Raw genomic sequence first — 21,306 nt, forward strand, 5'->3', positions numbered from 1 at the left:
TATATCGCTAGGTGGTTATATCGCTGGGTGGTTATATCGCTGGGTGATTATATCGCTAGGTGGTTATATCGCTGGGTGGTTATATCGCTGGGGGATTATATCGCTGGGTGATTATATCGCTAGGTGGTTATATCGCTAGGTCGTTAAATCGCTAGGTGATTATATTGCTGGGTGGTTATATTGCTAGGTGGTTATATTGCTAGGTGGTTATATTGCTAGGTGGTTATATTGCTGGGTGGTTATATTGCTGGGTGATTATATTGCTAGGTGATTATATTGCTGGGTGGTTATATTGCTAGGTGATTATATTGCTGGGTGGTTATATTGCTAGGTGATTATATTGCTAGGTGGTTATATTGCTGGGTGATTATATTACTGGGTGGTTATATTGCTAGGTGGTTATATTGCTAGGTGGTTATATTGCTAGGTGGTTATATTGCTGGGTGGTTATATTGCTGGGTGGTTATATTGCTGGGTGATTATATTACTGGGTGATTATATTGCTAGGTGATTATATTGCTGGGTGGTTATATTGCTAGGTGATTATATTGCTGGGTGGTTATATTCCTAGGTGGTTATATTGCTGGGTGATTATATTACTGGGTGGTTATATTGCTAGGTGGTTATATTGCTAGGTGGTTATATTGCTAGGTGGTTATATTGCTGGGTGGTTATATTGCTAGGTGATTATATTGCTAGGTGGTTATATTGCTGGGTGGTTATATTGCTGGGTGATTATATTACTGGGTGATTATATTGCTGGGTGGTTATATTGCTGGGTGATTATATTGCTAGGTGATTATATTGCTGGGTGGTTATATTCCTAGGTGGTTATATTGCTGGGTGATTATATTACTGGGTGGTTATATTGCTAGGTGGTTATATTGCTAGGTGGTTATATTGCTAGGTGGTTATATTGCTAGGTGATTATATTGCTAGGTGGTTATATTGCTAGGTGGTTATATTGCTGGGTGGTTATATTGCAAGGTGATTATATTCCTAGGTGGTTATATTGCTAGGTGATTATATTGCTAGGTGGTTATATTGCTAGGTGATTATATTGCTGGGTGGTTATATTGCTGGGTGGTTATATTGCAAGGTGATTATATTCCTAGGTGGTTATATTGCTAGGTGATTATATTGCTAGGTGATTATATTACTGGGTGACATGTTTAAATGTGCACCAGTCTGCACGAACCGCCTGATGTGAAGACGCACGCAGCTCAGTCGTGCGCAGTTAGGCGTTTTTTTGTTGTTGCAGAAATGCATCGAGTCAGGCGGTCTCAGAGCTGTGGATGTGGTCTGTGTGTGTGTGGATGTGGGTCTGTGTGGGTCTGTGTGCACCAGGACGCATGGTGGTGGTGGTGGTGGTGGTGGTGGGAGGGAGGGAGGTTAAAACAAGTAAAACAGCTGCAGGGCGAAATATTTCCAGGCGTTTTTTTTTCTCTCTCTCTCCTCCCTCCGATAACCTGTTCGTCTTCCCATCTCCACAGGATGCTGCCGGTCGTTTGGGTGGGGCTGACACGGATGACGGTACGCAGGAACAGAACCGGGCCATAAGCAGACCACGGAACACTACAAGGACACACGTACACACGGTTGCAATCGTATTAAAAGAAGCCATGACCAAGGCCGAGTCTAAGAAAGGCGGCGTGGTCACCGGTGCCGGTAAGGGCGCCGTGGAGGAGCAGATCAATAACGGGTCGGTCGACCCGGTCGGGTACGCTGGTTTTCAGGATCACGGAACGCCGACAAAACCCAAGGCCACGAAACAGACGTCCAGAGAGAACCTGTCCCGGAAAAACATGGAATGCGAGGTGTACGACGACGGGACCAACACTTTTTTCTGGTGAGTCAGTTTATTAATCAACCAACCAATCAATCAATCTATCAATGGCTTTCCCTCTGTTGCACAGTCAGGATTACGCACGTTATCCACCATTTCATTTTTGCAGTTTAAAGAAATATTGATGATGTTGGGCGTTGCAGATGTGTGCTGTCTCTGTCAGGCCGGCCCTGCTGAAGTGGACCGGTTTGGTTGCAGTTGGGTAGTCTGGCGTCTCAAGGTGAACTGAGCAGCAGGCGCTTTCAAGCTCCTGTCAAGTTTATTAATGGAGCACATTTAGAAACAGCCCACGCTGACCTCGGTGCTGCGCAGTGCCCAATTAAAAAGTGGACAAAGTGCTGCACAATATGTCCACATAGGACTGCTGGTGGCAGTCGTAGATGTTGGTAAACGGTGGTGGTAAATAAGACTGATGGCGTGTCAAGTTATGTCATACACTGAGTGACCCGGGGCGGCACGGTGGTGCAGTGGTCAGCGCGGTCGCCTCACAGCAAGAAGGTGCTGGGTTCGAGCCCCGGGGTAGTCCAACCTTGGGGGTCGTCCCAGGTGGTCCTCAGTGTGGAGCTTGCATGTTCTCCCCGTGTCTGGGTGGGTTTCCTCCGGGGGCTCCGGTTTCCTCCCACAGTCCAAAGACCTGTAGGTCAGGTGAATCGGCCGTACTGAATTGTCCCTAGGTGTGAATGTGTGTGTGTGTGATGGCCTGGCTGCCTGTCCAGGGTGTCTCCCCACCTGCCTGTCCAGGGTGTCTCCCCACCTGCCTGTCCAGGGTGTCTCCCCACCTGCCTGTCCAGGGTGTCTCCCCCACCTGCCTGTCCAGGGTGTCTCCCCACCTGCCGCCCAGGGACCTCTGGGATAGGCTCCAGCATCCCCACGACCCTGAGAGCAGGCTAAGCGGTTCAGATAGTGGATGGACGGACTGACTGACTGACCCGGTGAGACGTTACTAGAAACGACTCAGTCCGCCCGTCTGCCACGTTCGGCCCACAAGGCGTCTTTCTTTTACAGGCGCACAGCCCGCCAGTCGCTGCCGCATTACTGCTGCACATCCAGCCAGCGCGGGCCCCCGGGTTGTCTTGGGGGCTTGTTGTCGACAAGCAAAGTGCTAATTACCCAGCATGCACCCTCAGCAGAACCGGGCTTTTAAAGTGGCACGGGCTCCCCGTAGTTGTGGGTGGCAAGTTGTCAGGGAAAAGACGCACACTCGGCGCAAAGCCCCGAGTGTAATGGTGGAGGGTGTGTGGGTCAGTCTAGAATAGTGACACGTTCTCGTCAGCGTCCTCTCGGTGTGTGTTTGGAGCGTCCCCTCGGCCCGTTGCCCCGGGGACGCTCTTGTCTCCGGAGCCGGCGTGTGTCTCTTTGGTTTTGCTGCAGGCAAATTGACGTCTACGACCACAGAACAGCCTGGGCCTTTGCGGCAGGAGCCACGCCGGTCCTTTGCCATCAGTCTGTCCAGGTTTGTCGGTCTGTCCTTTGCAGTGAAGTTGTGAAGGAGGAGGTGTGATGAGGAGCGCACACCCCCTCGCCGTTCTCTTGTGAGGGTCTCGGAGGGGTGAAAATGGACTTGTGTCGTGTGTTACATGGACAGCAAACTAGAAGCAATATTGTAACTAAAAATTGAATATAAAGGGCGTCCGGGTGGCGTGGCGGTCTATTCTGTTGGCTACCAACACGGGGATCGCCGGTTCGAATCCCCGCGTTACCTCCGGCTTGGTTGGGCGTCCCTACAGACACAATTGGCCGTGTCTGCGGGTGAGAAGCCCGGATGTGGGTATGTGTCCTGGTCGCTGCACTAACGCCTCCTCTGGTCGGTCGGGGACGCCTGAGGGAGGGATAGCGTGATCCTCCCAAGCACTACGTCCCCCTGGTGAAACTCCTCAGTGTCGGGTGAAAAGAAGCGGCTGGTGACTCCACATGTATGGAAGGAGGCATGTGGTAGTCTGCAGCCCTCCCCGGGTCGGCAGAGGGGGTGGAGCAGCGACCGGGACGGCTCGGAGGAGTGGGGTGATTGGCCGGGTACAGTTGGGGAGAAAAGGGGGGAAATCAAAAATAAATGAATATAAAGCTGTGTGACCAGACTTCCTCAAGACCACTTTTTTCCCCAAAAGTGGTCTTGTAGGAAGCGGGTCATGGAGCGGCTGCTGCTGACAAGTCATGTGAGGTCGCAGGTGTGCGTCCTGGGTTCGGTCTCTCGGTGCACCGAACGCCCAATTTTTGAGCAGTGATGGAAAACGACGGTGTGCCTTTTTGAATCCGTGGTTATTTTACTCAACGGGCTCCCGGCCTTCCCGGGAAAACCCGGCAATTTTAAAAGGCGGTGTTGTCGATCGACTGAAAAGAGCGCGCAGAAACTCAAGAGAACAGCTCCGACTCTGTGGGAAAACTTCCCAGGGTCGCGCAGAATCACAGTCCTGATTGTTCCTCTCTGTCGTCTGTGGAAAATGGCAGTCGAAAGCCCCCCCCCCCAAAAAAACCCCCCTGAAGGGACCTTCCCACCAAACTCCCCTTTGTTCCAGCCCCCTTCCAGTACTCGTCCGTGAGTACCAAATACGTTCAGATATTTCACACTGCAGGGCGAGATTATCCGCCGACACGTCACCGACACATTTCCCTCCCGTGTGCACACAGACTTCGGAGATGTGCTGCTGCGTGACCGCCGGCGGCGTCTCCGGAGACCAGAAAGGGCACCTCTGTTTTCCTGGTAGCAAAAACACACCGCCTCAGAAACGGATTTTATTATTTATAGCTCGGGGTCCGCAGCACTTGTGTGGTGTAGCGTCTCGGGGTCAGGCAGGTTTATGAAGGAAGGGGGGGGGGGGGTTGCAGTGCAGAACCTCGTCCTTCAGTGAAGTTGCGTGCTGCGCCGTGCTGCGGGCGGAGGTCCTCGTTCTAACGGGCTTCCACATAATTCTGTTTGGCTCAAGTCCAGTGCTGTTAGCCCGTCCAGAACACCTGCTAGTCTGTCGCTAGCCTGTCAGTCATTCGTAGAAGTCCCAGAGTTGTTGTTTTGTTGTTGCAGGGGTGTGTTGGTCTCGCGTGACGCCAGCTGCTCCACCGGCCCTCCTGGTGGCCCCTGGGAGGTTTTGGCGGGAGGCTGGTTCTGTGTTTGCGCGGTTGTCAGGCGGGTGAGGAGCCGGGAGGGGCCCTCTCCCCTGCACCTCCTGCCAAACAGGTTGGAGAGGGAGGAGGGCGGATACGCTGGCAGCCGCCTGGCATTGTGTCCCCATGACTCAGAGCGCCCGGCCTGGAGGAAGGCCACCTCTGTGCAGGAGATGGTGACAGGAAGCTTGTCGCACCAAAACCCTCTCCAGGCTTTGGGCGTTGCTGCTGCTGCTGCTGCTGCTCCTGTGTTTCCTAAAGCTGCAAACGCACCGGAGGACTTTTAAAGTCCTGACAGGCTGGGCAGAAGACGAGGCATCACACGTTTGGTAAAGAATGGCTTTAGAGAGTTACAGTCGTGGACAGACACTCTGGTTAGGAGGACAACCGTGGAGACGCACAACAACCCCATGAGCTCCGACTCATCCAGACTCATCCAGACTCATCCAGACTCGTCCAGACTCGTCCAGACTCGTCCAGACTCGTCCAGACTCGTCCAGACCCCAGTCAACACATCAGTCATGTTTGATACCATTGTAATGGTTCCAACTGGTCAGAGACTAAATCTGGCGATGAGCAACTGAGTCTTAAACCATGGGCATCCGGGTAGCGTGGCGGTCTATTCCGTTGCCTAGCAACACGGATCGCCGGTTCGAATCCCCGTGTTACCTCCAGCTTGGTCGGGCGTCCCTACAGACACAATTGGCCGTGTCTGCGGGTGGGAAGCCGGATGTGGGTATGTGTCCCAGTCGCTGCACTAGCGCCTCCTGTGGGCTGGGTGGGGGGGAGGGGGAACTGGGGGGGAATAGTGTGATCCTCCCGAGCCCTACGTCCCCCCGGTGAAACTCCTCACTGTCAGGTGAAAAGAAGTGGCTGGTGACTCCACATGTATGGGAGGAGGCATGTGGTAGTCTGCAGCCCTCCCCGGATCAGCAGAGGGGGTGGAGCAGAGACCGGGACGGCCCGGAAGGGTGGGGTAATTTGCCGGGTACAGTTGGGGAGAAAAATGGGGGGGGGTCTTAAACCGTGTAGATCCAGATAACATGAGTTGGCTCCATGCTCACCTGACCTATTTACACCACTGCACCATCTTGAAAGTCGGTTGACGTGGCTGAATCGGGGTTACTGTTCAAATAATAGGGCTGTACCAGTATCGATACCGGTATCGGATATCGGGCCGGTACCAGTAATCTGATCCCAGGTGCCGTGTGGAACATCTCACGAACAGAAGTAAGATGGCGTGATTTACTGCGTGTTTGGCGTGAGGAAGCCTGTATTTCTATCACGGCGGGGAAAAAGCTGATTCGGTTTCAATCGTATTGCCCTTTGACCCCAAACGAATGGTCTAAATCGGCGCTGTTCAGTGGAAGTAGCGGATGGGTTCGGTGTTTGGTATCGGCGGACATTTGAAGGTTCTACCCCGAGTCGATATCGCCAGTGGAAAGGTGACGTTGCCGCGTCCCTCCCGAACAAACACACCGAGGAATGTGGAAGGGCGGCATGTTGCAACCCAAGCCTGACCTTTCACCCTTCCCCAGACACCCACCCCCGCCCTCCACCCACCACCACCTTATCTTGTGCTTTGGGGGCGGAGGGCAACAGTGGCTCGGAGGTAGAGCAGGTCGTCTGGTAACTGGAGGGTTGCCAGTTCGATCCTCGGCTCCTCCTGCAAAAATGGTGAGCTGGTTGTTCCCTTGCATGGCTGAGGTGTGTGTGTGTGTGTGTGTGTGTGTGTGTGTGTGTGTGTGTGTGTGTGTGTGTGTGTGTGTGTGTGTGTGTGTGTGTGTGTGTGTGTGTGTGTGTGTGTGTGTGTGTGTGTGAGAGAGAGAAAGCACCACCGACCCAGCGCCATTCTGAGGACCTGGTGTCAAACACGAACTTTACACTTGTTTATTTTCTCAGCTTTCGACAAAGAACGTGTGGCTTGGCCAGGAACATTTGTGTGTGTGTGTGTGTGTGTGTGGGGGGGGGGGGGGCGGGCGGTGGGGGTGGGGGGGGGGTTGTTTTGCTGAGTCTGCTGACCTCACAGCAGACTTGGAGTCGGGCTGTACAGTTGGTGGTTCATGGCAGCTTCCCAGTCCGGTCCTCAAGGACCCTCTCTCCTGCAGATTCTCTCTGAAAGGCTGCATTGGTAGACTGGCTTGTAGTAGCTCAACCAGTCAACGCTTAAATCCTGTCAGAACTGGCACATCTGTCTGGGTAGCGTAGCGCTCTGTTCCGTTGTCGCTGGTTCGAATCCCCGTGTTACCTGCGGTTTGGCCGGGCGTCCCTGCAGACACAGTTGGCCGTGTCTGCGGGTGGGAAGCCGGATGTGGGTATGTGTCCTGGTCGCTGCACTAGCCCCTCCTCTGGTCGGTCGGGGCACCTGTTCAGAGGGGGGGGACTCGGGGGGGGGGGGATAGCATGATCCTCCCACGCTCTACGTCCCCCTGGTGAAACTCCTCACTGTCAGGTGAAAAGAAGCGGCTGGCGACTCCACATGTATGGGAGGAGGCATGTGGTAGTCTGCAGCCCTCCCCGGATCGGGAGAGGAGGTGGAGCAGAGACCGGGACGGCTCGGAAGAGTGGGGTGATTGGATGGGTACAATTGGGGAGAAAAAACGGGGGGGGGGGTCTAAATAAATAAATAACATTACTGTTACTGTGTAACACTGATGAATAACATTATTGTTGAATGGTGTTACTGTCAAATAGTGTTACTTAGCTGTTAGTAGTGTTACTGTACTCCTGACGGGTTTCTCTGAGGTTCTGGTTATTGCGGTCTCTGTATTAACCTCTCTCTCTCTCTCTCTCTCTCTCTCTCTCTCTCTCTCTCTCTCTCTCTCTCTCTCTCTCTCTCTCTCTCTCTCCAGGCGAGCTCACACGTTGACGGTGCTGTTCAGCTTGACCTGTGCGTTGGTCTACGTCACGTTGCTGGAGGAGACGCCGCACGACACGACGTACAACACCAAGAGGTCAGCAGGTTACACCCACTGACTGCCGACCCTGCACACCCCCCCCCCCCCATGCATCTAATCCCCGCTGGGTCGGGTCGGCATTAGATTCTTGTTCAGTGGCTGCTTTTCGGGTTCTGTTAGTCTAGTGTGTTTCAGGGTGGACATCGGGAAGGTCTGCTTGTATCAGGATCCCAGATTTTGTCTGCTGTGCACACAGGCAGGGCACCTCACCCCAAATACCCCCAGGCGGTGCTGCTCTGTGGCTAACACTGTGCTGCTGCCGGTCCGTGTTGTATGAGAAACTAAAACAATAATAATAATGGATTACATTTATATAGCACTTTATCTAGACACCCAAAGCACCTTCACATTGAAGAAGAAGAAGAAAGCCACTTTTATTTCGTCATTGTACAGCTTACAATGAAATGTGTTCTCTCCATTTAACCCATCCTATTGTATGGGAGCAGTGGGCAGCTGCAGTGCCCGGCGACCAACTCCAGTTCTTTCCATTGCCTTAGTCAGGGGCACAGGCAGGAGTATTAACCCTAACATGCATTTTATTTTGATGGTGGGAGGAAACCGGAGAACCCGGAGGAAACCCACTCAGACACGGGGAGAACATGCAAACTCCACACAGAAAGGACCTGCGACGGCCTGGGGTTCGAACCCAGGGCCTTCTTACTGTAAGGCAACAGTGCTAACCACTGGGCCACCATGCCGCTCTGAGGGGGGGAAACTCACCTCAACCGCCACCAATGTGTAGCACCCACCTGGGTGATGCACAGCAGCCATTTTGCGCCAGAATGCTCACCACACATCAGCTTGAGGTGGAGAAGGGAGGAATCATTGAGCAAATTACATGGGGGGGATGATTAGCTTGGGGGGGGTAGGGAATTTTGCCAGGACACTGAGAGACCCCATACTCTTTGCAATAAATGCCATGGGATCTTTAATGACCGACCCCCTTGAGTCAGGACGTTGGTTTTAACATCTCATCTGAAGGATGGCATCTCCTACAGCGCATTGTCCCCATCACTACACTGGGGCATTGGGATTTTCTTTTTTTTTTTTTTTTAGGACCAGAGGGAAGACTGCCCCCTACTGGCCCACTAACACCACTTCCAGCAGCAACTCAGTTTTCCTTGGAGGTCTCCCATCCAAGTACAATTTACAATTTTACAGTTTACAATTTCCATCCGTTATCCATAATGGATGGATGTAATTTACAAATTTCAGTCATTTAGCAGACACTTTTATCTAAAGCGATGTACATCTGAGAGTTAAGACAACACAAGCAAGGATCTAGTCAGGAGGGGACAACAGAAGTGCCAAAAAAACTAGGTTCAAGTCCGATAGGACATAGGTGTCAACAGGAAGTGCTAGCCAAACTCATAACTGCTTATCTTCAGCCCATACTTGCTTGGCTTCAAATGAAAACTTATGTTATAAGAAACAGCATAAATAAAGTCTGGTCCCCCTTTCACACAGGAGCAACGACTTAGAAAAAGCCTGTGTTACTGTTGGTGTGAATGGGTCAAAACTGGTCATCAGCTCTTGGTCCATGACCCCGATCATGACCTGGGTGTTACACAAGTTTGACTCCTCTCGGAAATAATAATGCATCACACTTACAGCGATCAGCCAAAACATTAAACCACTGACAGGTGATGTGAATAATGTTGATCATGTTGTTACAATGTTACCTCTCAAGGGGTGAGATATATTGGGCAGCAAATGAGCAGTAACTTCTTGAAGTTGATGTGTTGCAAGCAGGAAAAATGGGCAAGCGTAAGGATCTGAGTGATTTTGAGTAGGGCTAAATTGTGATGGCTAGACAACTGGGTCAGAGCATCTCCAAAATGACAGGTCTTGTGGAGTGTTTCAAGTATGTGGTGGTCAGTTCCTATCAAAAATGGTCCAAGGAAAGACAACCGGTGAACCGGCGACAGGGTCATGGGTGCCCAAGGCTCATTGATGTGCATGGGGAGCGAAGGCTAGCCCATCTGGTTCGATCCCACAGAAAAGTTACTGTAGCTCAAATTGCTGAAAAAGTTAATGCTGGCTATGATAGACAGGTGTCACAACACGCAGTGCATTGCAGCTTGCCGCGTAGGGGGCTGCATAGCCTCAGAACAGTCAGAGTGCCCATGACCCCTGTCCACCGCCGAAAGTGCCTACAATGGGCACGCGAGTGTCAGAACTGGACCATGGAGTAATGGAAGGTGGCCTGGTTTGACGAATCACATTTTATTTTACATCATGTGGATGGCTAGGTGCGTGTGCATCGTTCACCTGGGGAAGAGATGGCACCAGGATGCGCTATGGGAAGAAGGCAATCTGGTGGACTCAGTATGATGCTCTGGGCAATGTTCTGCTGGGAAACCTTGGGTCCTGGCATTCATGTGGATGTTACTTTGACATGTGCCACATATCTAAACATTGTTTAAGACCAAGTACACCTCTTTATGGTAACTGTTTTCTCTGACGGCATGTGGCAGAGCACATTAGCCACACTGCAAACATTGTTCAGGAATGGTTTGAGGAACATGACAGAGTCAAGGTTTTGCCTTGGCCTCCAAATTCCCCAGATTCAATCCAATCGAGCATCTATGGGGTATGCCCCTTCATGGCAACGGTATTCCCTGATGGCAGTGGGCTCAGGTGGTTTTAATGTTTTGGCTGACTGGTATATATAGTCCTTTCTAAATACCCAAAGACACTTTATATCGGAAGCAAAAATAGATAAGCAAAACAAGTCAAGGCAATTGTATTTGTAAAGCACAATATCACAAATTACAAATTTGCCTCAAGGGGCTTTACACAACATCCTGTCCTTAGATCCTCGAATCGGATAAGGAACAACTCCTTAAAAAACCCTTTAACAGGGAGAAAAATTAGGAAGAAACCTAAAGATTAAAAAAAAAAGAAAAAGAAAAGAAATGGTGCCAACGAGGCATTAAAAGCATAGGGAGGGGATGGAGGTTAGCTGGAAAAGGCTAATCTAAAGAGATGAGTTTTGAGGGCTTTTTTGAATGCAGATGGAGTGGGGTAGCTTTGCGGTTTGGAAATGTTCCACAGAGAGGGGGAAAGAGGGGGGCGATTGAAAAGGCCCTGTCGCCACAGGTCCACTTGTTGCTGGTGATTTGCAAGAGGTTGGCACTAATGGACCTGAGGCAATGGGATGGGTGGAAGAAGTTGGAGAGGTGGAGGGCAGCCAGGTTGTTGAGAGTCTTGTTGGTAGTAAGTAGGATTTTGAAGTTTATCATGTATTTAACGAGGAGCCAGTGGAGGTCTTGGAGGACAGGGCGGATGTGAGCTCTTGAGCAAGTGCTGGTGAGCAGATGGGTGGCCAAGTTTTGTTCATACTGATGTTTATTGAGGACCGTGTTAGTGGTACTGTAAAGGATGCTGTTGGCAGTAATCAAGCCTGGATGTTATGAATGCATGGATGAGTGTTTCTGCGCCAGTACATGACAGTGAGGGTCGGAGGGCAATATTGTAGGGGTGAAAGAAGGCTGCTTTAGTGGTCTGGTTGACATGGGGCAGGAATGAAAAGGTGAGATTGAACATGACTCCAAGGTTACAAACTTGGGTGGAGGTGGTAATAATGGAGCTGAGATCCTGGGTGGTGAGGGAGTCTGGGCCAATGATTAAGGTTTCAGACTTATTGCCGTTGAGTTTTAAAAAGTTATTTTGCATGTATGTTTTCATGTCTGTGAGGTAGGTAGGTGGTGAGAGCTGAGTGGGTGGCAGCAGTGATGGTTTTAGGGGGGAGGTAAAGCTGGGTGTCATCAGCGTAATAGTGAAAGCGGAAGCCATGGTGGCGGAGGATCTGTCCAAGTGGCAGCATGTAAAGAGAAGGGGACCTAGCACCGAACCCTGGGGCACACCATGGTTGAAAGAAGCTGTGGTTAATTTGCAGTTAATGAAATGAAAGGGGGAAAACGGGTTTACTCTACCCGGCTTTCCATTATGGTGGCACCTGATTTATCATTTTCATTATCATTTAATCAATCGATTATTGTTTTCATTAATTGATTAATCGTTTAGTTTATAAAACATCAACAATCATGACAAATGCCCATTTTCAAGTTCCCAGAGTCCAAACTTGTTTCTTAAACTGTTTACTGACCTGCAGCCAAAAAAAGTATTCATTTCATTTTGACATGAATTGGAGAGAGGCAAGATAATCTTAGCATTTGTGCAGTTGTAACCAGCAAATATTTGACATTTTTACCTGATGAGGGTCTAAAACAATTAATCGATTGCCAAAATCATAATTGATTTATTCTGTTGACTGACTAATCGACTAATTGTTTCATTGCTAGTTTCCATCAAGGAACTACACAGGTTATGATCCAAAGGTGCGCTAGCATGCCGTATCACTTCATACAAAGGTCCAGATGAGCTAGCATGTTGTTGTTTTCACAAAGTGAGTGAATACAGAAAAGTAACGCAATAAGGTCAAATATCACCTGACCAAACACCAGGTCGTCCACACCGTTAGAATGGAAACACCGAAACAGCCACTTTTTATAGTGTTGAAACACAACCACGTTGTTTCACAGGAACATGCATGGAGCTAAATTTGCAGACCCAGGTCAAGCCAGTCCATGGTGACCATAGTCTGGTATTAATAGTCAAACACAAGTTTTAGTAAGATGCTCTAGCCTGTGTCATTTCTGGGTCTTGTGTGTGAAAGGGGCTTAGCTTGAATGGAAACAGGACCTAATTTAGTCCAGATATTGAAGCCATTATGTGTGAGTCTCAGCAACAGAGACGTGTGAACATGAGAGTATGATAAATCGGGTCAACAGGGCTGGATGAACCGGGCGGTGTTGACCCGGAGGTCCGGTGAACTGGTCTGCCCCGGTCTGATGATAGACTTGTCTGATCTGAAGTCATCCCTGGTTGGCAGGGTCAGAACCTGAGTCAGAGCCGTCTTTAGACACGCGCTTCCAGGCCATGGGAGCAGAAAGACCACTTTTGATGCCAGAAAAAAATTCACTTCCTTAATTCGAGTCTCATGACGGAGTTATTCTCTGTTTTCAGATCTTTTTCTTTTTTCCTGGTTTATTTTTAAGTAATGGAAAATATGTATGCGCGGGTCAGAAGACAGGAAGTAAGATGCGTGTTTGTGTATTTGTGTGTGTGTTTGTGAGACTGTTATAGGGCCTTTGGCCAGTGTGTGGGAGGTGGGTAGGAATAGCACTGGGCACACTGTGTTAGTGTGCATGTCTGTTTATTACTGTGGAGGGAGGAACGGGGGGGGGGGGTCCTTGAGGCCGTAGAAGGTGGATAGGAGTAGTTCAGCAGCTGTGTGTGTGCGTTTGTTTGTGTGTGTGTGTGTGTGTTTGTTTGTGTGTGTGTATGTCAAGGCAGAGGGGTGGGGGGACGCTTGTTAACAGGATTTGCCACGGTCAGCGCTGTCAGGATATAAATGTCGGAACGTCTTCCTGGCAGCCATGCTTAACAAACACACACACACACACACACACACACACACACACACAGGCTTATGCAAAGTCCCCTTACTTTTACATGCACACACACACACACACACACATGCTGTTTCTCTGTCTCACACCCACATACACACTCATGCACCCTAGTGGAGATGCCGTCTTAATCATGTCACACTGTTGAATGCAGACCATGCACCCTTGCTGTTGTGCACATAAGTACACACAAACACTGCTTTGCAGGCAAAAGCTGTACTCTTAGGGGTGATTGTGTGTCAGTAGTTAAGCCTTCCGTCTTCGCTCTGAACTCCAGAGCTGTGTGTGCATCTTCTCGTCTGGGCGGCGGTATTGTGGTTAGTACAGTAGGTGGACATTTTGTCTCAGTCCGCTAGGCGGTATTGTGGTTAGTACAGTAGGTGGACATTTTGTCTCAGTCCGCTAGGCGGTATTGTGGTTAGTACAGTAGGTGGACATTTTGTCTCAGTCCGCTAGGCGGTATTGTGGTTAGTACAGTAGGTGGACATTTTGTCTCGGTCCGTTAGGCAGTATTGTGGTTAGTACAGTAGGTGGACATTTTGTCTCAGTCCGCTAGGCAGTATTGTGGTTAGTACAGTAGGTGGACATTTTGTCTCGGTGCTTTAGGCGGTATTGTGGTTAGTACAGTAGGTGGACATTTTGTCTCGGTCCGTTAGGCAGTATTGTGGTTAGTACAGTAGGTGGACATTTTGTCTCGGTCCTTTAGGCGGTATTGTGGTTAGTACAGTAGGTGGACATTTTGTCTCAGTCCGTTAGGCAGTATTGTGGTTAGTACAGTAGGTGGACATTTTGTCTCGGTCCTTTAGGCGGTATCGGGGATCAGTGGCAGCCTAGTAAGAGCCCTTCAGCTCTACTGGACAACAAATCGCTGGAGCCTCTGTCCTTGGCCTCGTGTTCCTCGATTACTTCCCCCACCCCCACCCCCACCCGCACCACACCAAGGCTGAGAGCAGGCGGCGTTTTACACGGAGGGCTTAAGTATTTTGTCATTAACGAGGAGCTTGCTGTCTCGGTTTAACACTAGAACGGCCGAGGCCGTCACGTTGACCAGTTCTTTTGTCTCGTCCACGTTCAGTTGGACAAAGTTGTCCACGCACCATTGTGTGAAATGAGAACTAGTGTTAATAACGGAGTTATTGTCATCAGTACTAGAACGACAAAGGCGGTCATTTTGACGTGTGTTGGTGGCGTAATTTCTTGTGTGAAGCTCGTTGCTCTGTCCTAGAAACACACTAGCGCCCTCCAGTGCAGAGAAATAGTCTCAACTTGATGTGTGATGATGTCCAACATGTCTGGTTACAGACACCGTTACAGAAACACCATGACTACCACCGAGGCGCTGCAGTATTTACAGGCGTTGGACAGCGGCCATTTTAAATTGTTTGAAAAATAGTATTAAAGTTGTTAAAATGTCAATTTTGGTGTCAGTTTCATAACAGACATACTAACATATGTAATGCATTAACATCTCAACTGGGTATTTATCTTGACAGACTATAGAGTTTAAAAACCGGCGGCCATTTTGACCGCCCATTGTCGTTTTAGGTAGGAGTGAAATCCCGGTCGTTCTCGTGTTAAATAATTTTGCAGCCCCTCTAAAACACACTTGTGTTTGGGGTTTATAAGAATTAATAACAGAAGTTCTTTAATTTCTTTGCAGTTTGTGAGCAAAACTAGTTGCATACGGAAATTCAGACTGAAAAACATTTTGCTACCCAAACTGTGCAGGGTATCGTATTTAACTGTGCAGGGTATCATATTTAACTGTGCAGGGTATCGTATTTAACTATGCAGGGTGTCATATTTAACTGTGCAGGGTATCATATTTAACTATGTAGGGTATCATATTTAACTATGCAGGGTGTCATATTTAACTGTGCAGGGTATCATATTTAACTGTGCAGGGTATCGTATTTAACTGTGCAGGGTATCATATTTAACTGTGCAGGGTATCATATTTAACTATGCAGGGTATCATATTTAACTGTGCAGGGTATCATATTTAACTGTGCAGGGCATCATATTTAACTGTGCAGGGTATCATATTTAACTGCAGGGTATCATATTCAACTGTGCAGGGTATCATATTTAACTGCAGGGTATCATATTTAACTGTGCAGGGTATCATATTTAACTGGGCAGACTATCATATTTAACTATGCAGGGTATCATATTTAACTATGCATATCATATTTAACTGTGCAGGGTATCATATTTAACTGCAGGGTATCATATTTAACTGTGCAGGGTATCATATTTAACTGTGCAGGGTATCATATTTAACTGTGCAGGGTGTTATATTTAACTATGCAGGGTGTCATATTTAACTGTGCAGGGTATCATATTTAACTGTGCCGGGTATCATATTTAACTGTGCAGGGTATCATATTTAACTGCAGGGTATCATATTCAGCTGTGCAGGGTATCATATTTAACTGCAGGGTATCATATTTAACTATGCAGGGTATCATATTTAACTGTGCAGACTATCATATTTAACTATGCAGGGTATCATATTTAACTATGCATATCATATTTAACTGTGCAGGGTATTGTATTTAACTGTGCAGGGTATCATATTTAACTGCAGGGTATCATATTTAACTGTGCAGGGTATCATATTTAACTGCAGGGTATCATATTTAACTTTGCAGGGTATCATATTTAACTATGCAGGGTGTCATATTTAACTATGCAGGGTGTCATATTTAACTGTGCAGGGTATCATATTTAACTGTGCAGGGTATCATATTTAACTGCAAGGTATCATATTTAACTGCAGGGTATCATATTTAACTGTGCAGGGTATCATATTTAACTATGCAGGGTATCATATTTAACTGCAGGGTATCATATTTACCTGTGCAGGGTATCATATTTAACTATGCAGGGTGTCATATTTAACTGCAGGGTATCATTTAACTGTGCAGGGTGTCATATTTAACTGCAGAGTATCATATTTAACTATGCCGGGTATCATATTTAACTGTGCAGGGTGTCATATTTAACTGTGCAGGGTATCATATTTAACTATGCAGGGTATCATATTTAACTGCAGGGTATCATATTTAACTATGCAGGGTATCATATTTAACTGTGCAGACTATCATATTTAACTATGCAGGGTATCATATTTAACTATGCATATCATATTTAACTGTGCAGGGTATCATATTTAACTGTGCAGGGTATCATATTTAACTGTGCAGGGTATCATATTTAACTGTGCAGGGTGTTATATTTAACTATGCAGGGTGTCATATTTAACTGTGCAGGGTATCATATTTAACTGTGCCGGGTATCATATTTAACTGTGCAGGGTATCATATTTAACTGTGCAGGGTATCATATTTAACTGCAGGGTATCATATTCAGCTGTGCAGGGTATCATATTTAACTGCAGGGTATCATATTTAACTATGCAGGGTATCATATTTAACTGTGCAGACTATCGTATTTAACTATGCAGGGTATCATATTTAACTATGCATATCATATTTAACTGTGCAGGGTATTGTATTTAACTGTGCAGGGTATCATATTTAACTGCAGGGTATCATATTTAACTGTGCAGGGTATCATATTTAACTGCAGGGTATCATATTTAACTTTGCAGGGTATCATATTTAACTATGCAGGGTGTCATATTTAACTATGCAGGGTGTCATATTTAACTGTGCAGGGTATCATATTTAACTGTGCAGGGTATCATATTTAACTGCAGGGTATCATATTTAACTGTGCAGGGTATCATATTTAACTGCAGGGTATCATATTTAACTGCAGGGTATCATATTTAACTGTGCAGGGTGTCATATTTAACTGCAGAGTATCATATTTAACTATGCCGGGTATCACATTTAACTGTGCAGGGTATCACATTTAACTGTGCAGGTTGTCATATTTAACTGCAGCGTATCATATTTAACTATGCAGGGTATCATATTTAACTGTGCAGGGTGTCATATTTAACTGCAGGGTATCATATTTAACTGTGCAGGGTGTCATATTTAACTGCAGGGTATCATTTAACTGTGCAGGGTGTCATATTTAACTGCAGGGTATCATTTAACTATGCAGGGTATCATATTTAACTGTGCAGGTTGTCATATTTAACTGCAGGGTATCATATTTAACTATGCAGGGTATCATATTTAACTGTGCAGGATGTCATATTTAACTGCAGGGTATCATATTTAACTATGCAGGGTATCATATTTAACTATGCAGGGTGTCATATTTAACTGTGCAGGGTGTCATATTTAACTGTGCAGGGTGTCATATTTAACTATGCAGGGTATCATATTTAACTGGGCAGGGTATCATATTTAACTGTGCAGGGTATCATATTTAACTGTGCAGGGTATCATATTTAACTATGCAGGGTATCATATTTAACTGGGCAGGGTATCATATTTAACTGTGCAGGGTATCATATTTAACTGGGCAGGGTATCATATTTAACTGGGCAGGGTATCATATTTAACTGGGCAGGGTATCATATTTAACTATGCAGGGTATCATATTTAACTATGCAGGGTATCATATTTAACTGGGCAGGGTATCATATTTAACTGGGCAGGGTATCATATTTAACTGGGCAGGGTATCATATTTAACTGTGCAGGGTATCATATTTAACTGGGCAGGGTATCATATTTAACTGGGCAGGGTATCATATTTAACTATGCAGGGTATCATATTTAACTGGGCAGGGTATCATATTTAACTATGCAGGGTATCATATTTAACTGGGCAGGGTATCATATTTAACTAGCTCGTGATACAAAAGTAGCTTACAGTGTTTAATGATGTAGGCGTGATGCATATTAATATGTTGTGTTTGTGTGTTTCTTTAGAGGCATTGTGGCCAGCATCCTCGTGTTCCTCTGCTTTGGAGTGACCCAGGCTAAAGATGGCCCCTTCACACGACCCCACCCTGGTAAGACCAAGACCTCCAACCCAAACCTCAGCATTCACTTTGCAAAGCTCCCTACTTCAAGTTTACTGCCACATTTCAGGAATCAGGAACTCTTTTTGTCATTTCAATTTATGTGCATGAAATTAAATGATGTATCGTTTCCCCCAGCCCAGAGGAGTGTAACACAAAGACAAAAACGCGTATCCAAAAGCTACAAGAACTTCATGAACACACATATCCAAACTAACACGTAACCAAACTAAATGAAATATCACCGTCCAAGGGGACGAACGCCAGCCAGGATGACCGTCGGAACTGCCGGTCTGCATGGGCTAGCAGTTAGCTTATCCTGCCCCGCTTCCACGTCCTGTCAGACCGCTCTCGGTGCTTCCTCCTCGGGCGCAGCTCCAGGCAGGGCCGTGGTCCCCAGGCCCACCGGACGAAGCAGACCAAGCTCTCCCAGCCGGTCCAGTGCTAGCTGTCCCAGCCAGACACCCTCGACACACCTCCCCGCACTGCACACGACAACACCAAAAACACCACAGTCAACGCCAGGCGAGGCCGCCGTCAGACCGCCCTCGGTGTTATCGGAACTGCTGGTCTGCATGGGCTAGCAGTTAGTATAGCCTGCCCTGCTTCCTCATCCTGTCCGACCGCCCTTGGTGTTACCTCCTCGGTCACAGCTCCAGGCAGGGCCGTGGTCCCTTGGCCCACAGGACGCAGCAGACCAAGTTCTTCCAGCTGACCCAGCGCCAGCTCTACCAGCCAGCAAACGAAGACGAAACTTGAACGCAGACGAGGACAAAGACACTGCATGGACGGTGCTGGGTGAGGCCGCCGCAAACGTGAATTCGCACGCTATCTTCCCACACTGGTACTGGGTAAAGTGAATTCGCGCTGCCATTTGTACCTTGTTAAAGCCACAGTCACTGGGGCACCTCCGTAGCCGAATGGTTACAGCTCATACCACCTGGTTGCAACGTCGCTGGTTCGTATCCACCTGGTGACCTTTGTCGCAAGTCATACCCCTCTCTCCCCATTTCCTGTCTCCCTCCACTATTGCTATCCGATAAAGGTATATAATAGCAAAAAGAAACTTAAAAAAAAAGCCACAATCGCTAAGATTTGCACGTAAAACAAACCTTCAGCAGAAACTCTCAGGCTGCCAAATCAGTTATGGACTGCAACTTCAGAGCATTTCAACTGTTGGGTATCATCGGAGAGCCCTTCTGATGGCGTATTGATCACCACTGTGGGGACTCCAAGAGGACTTGTTCTCTCAGTGACCGGGAAACAGACTTGGGCTATGTTCTGTTATTCAGAGTGCAAGGTTTGGAAATGCACTCTGTGTTAACTGTGAGAAATGGACAAGAATAAAGGACAGGACGCGGAAGCGGGGCAGGCTAAGCTAACTGCTAGCCCATGCGCACCGGCAGTTCCAAGGGCGGTCTGGCGACGGCCTCACCTGGCGTTGACTGTGGTGTTTTTTGGTGTCGTCGTGTGGAGTGCGGGGAGGTGTGTCGAGGGTGTCTGGCTGGGAGAGCTGGCGCTGGATCGGCTGGGAGAGCTCGGTCTACTGCGTCCGGTGGGCCCGGGGACCACGGCCCCTACCTGGAGCTGCACCCAAGGAGGTAACACCGAGGGCGGTCTGGCAGGATGCGGAAGCGGGGCAGGCTAAGCTAACTGCTAGCCCATGCAGACCAGCAGTTCCGACAGTCATCCTGGCTGACGCAAGTACATGAAATGAAACTACAAATAGTGTTGCTGATTCCCATCGAGGGGTAAAGAGTCACTCTACTACAAAATCCGCATGGTTTTCCATGTTTTCCTTACATACTGAGACACATCACAGCAAGGTGAACCAGCTCATCTGGACACAACGCTGGTGTCCAGATGAGCTGGTTCACCTTGCTGCGAGTTCCTCACCTGGATTACTGAGCATGCATCAAGACATGATGATGCACAAAACGTTTGTGTTTGAAACGATTGCATGACGTGTGTGTGTCTGTTTGTGTTACCATACGTGTGCAGCCAGCTATGCTCTCGGACCTGTTGAGCCAGCCAAGTAGGTTCAGCTCCGATCTGGTTCTCCTCGGGGGACGGGCGGAGTCGATTCATCACAGGTGGAATTAGCTTGGGGGCGGCCATGTTGCTTTTCAGGAAGAGGCCTGCGTGAAGTACGGGTTTCTAACCTGCTTATCCCTCTGGGGTGGTGGCACAGGGTGTGTCGTAGGAAACTGAGCTCATTCACATGAATCAATACGAACGAGCCCCCACCAGAATCGGATTCACCACCAGCAGGTTGGACCTGATTTGAGGGCTGGCTGAGCCGCGTCATGCCTTAACATAGAATGCAGTGAGGTGCACTTGTGTGTGGAATGTTGACAGGAGGGGTGTGCTGAATACAGGTCTGCTTTCTAACTGGTCTTCATGAAGGCTGGATCTTTTTCCCGACCCTTAGAAATAGTTCCTCATCTCCTGACGGTGCAGAATTATAATGGTGGAAAGGGAACGAGTTTAAAAACCTTTCCACTCCTATGTTTATTTGTCCGATGTGCAAAATTTGCATCGTTAGATCTAAATTCCCCCCCCCCCCACATTTTCCTCCCCAATTGTGTCTGGCCAATTACCCCACTCCTCCGAGTCGACCCGGTCACTCCTCCACCCCCTCTGCCAATCCGGGGAGGGCTGCAGACTACCACATGCCTCCTCCGATACATGTGGAGTCCCAGCCACTTCTTTCCACCTGACAGTGAGGAGTTTCACCAGGGGGAAGTAGCACGTGGGAGGATCACGGGACTCCCCCCAGTTCCCCCACCGCCCCAAACAGGTGCCCCGGCTGAACAGAGGAGGCGCTAGTGTAGCGACCAGGACACATACCCACATCCGGCTTCCCAGCTGTCATGCGGCTGGACTGCCTGACAGAATAGGAACCAGCGATATCAGGGGGTCGCTGACCTAGTTTACCCAACATATTCTCTGGTGTAGTTGTTAGATATGTTGACGGCGT

At 48.3% G+C, this 21,306-nt stretch overlaps 1 protein-coding gene across 1 annotated transcript in view; it reads left to right on the plus strand.

The window, feature by feature from the left end:
- The window catches only part of ptdss2 (phosphatidylserine synthase 2), a 45,537-nt gene that overhangs the window by 2,243 nt on the left and 21,988 nt on the right, over positions 1-21,306 (plus strand). Inside the window, exons 2-4 of the mRNA XM_056281691.1 lie at positions 1,494-1,849; positions 7,795-7,896; positions 18,235-18,317. Of these exons, the coding sequence (XP_056137666.1) occupies positions 1,623-1,849; positions 7,795-7,896; positions 18,235-18,317 (412 nt within the window). The 5' untranslated portion in view covers positions 1,494-1,622. The remainder of the gene's footprint in view (positions 1-1,493; positions 1,850-7,794; positions 7,897-18,234; positions 18,318-21,306) is intronic.

Source organism: Lampris incognitus, chromosome 6 (genome assembly GCF_029633865.1).
Source record: "Lampris incognitus isolate fLamInc1 chromosome 6, fLamInc1.hap2, whole genome shotgun sequence".
NCBI lineage: Eukaryota > Metazoa > Chordata > Actinopteri > Lampriformes > Lampridae > Lampris > Lampris incognitus.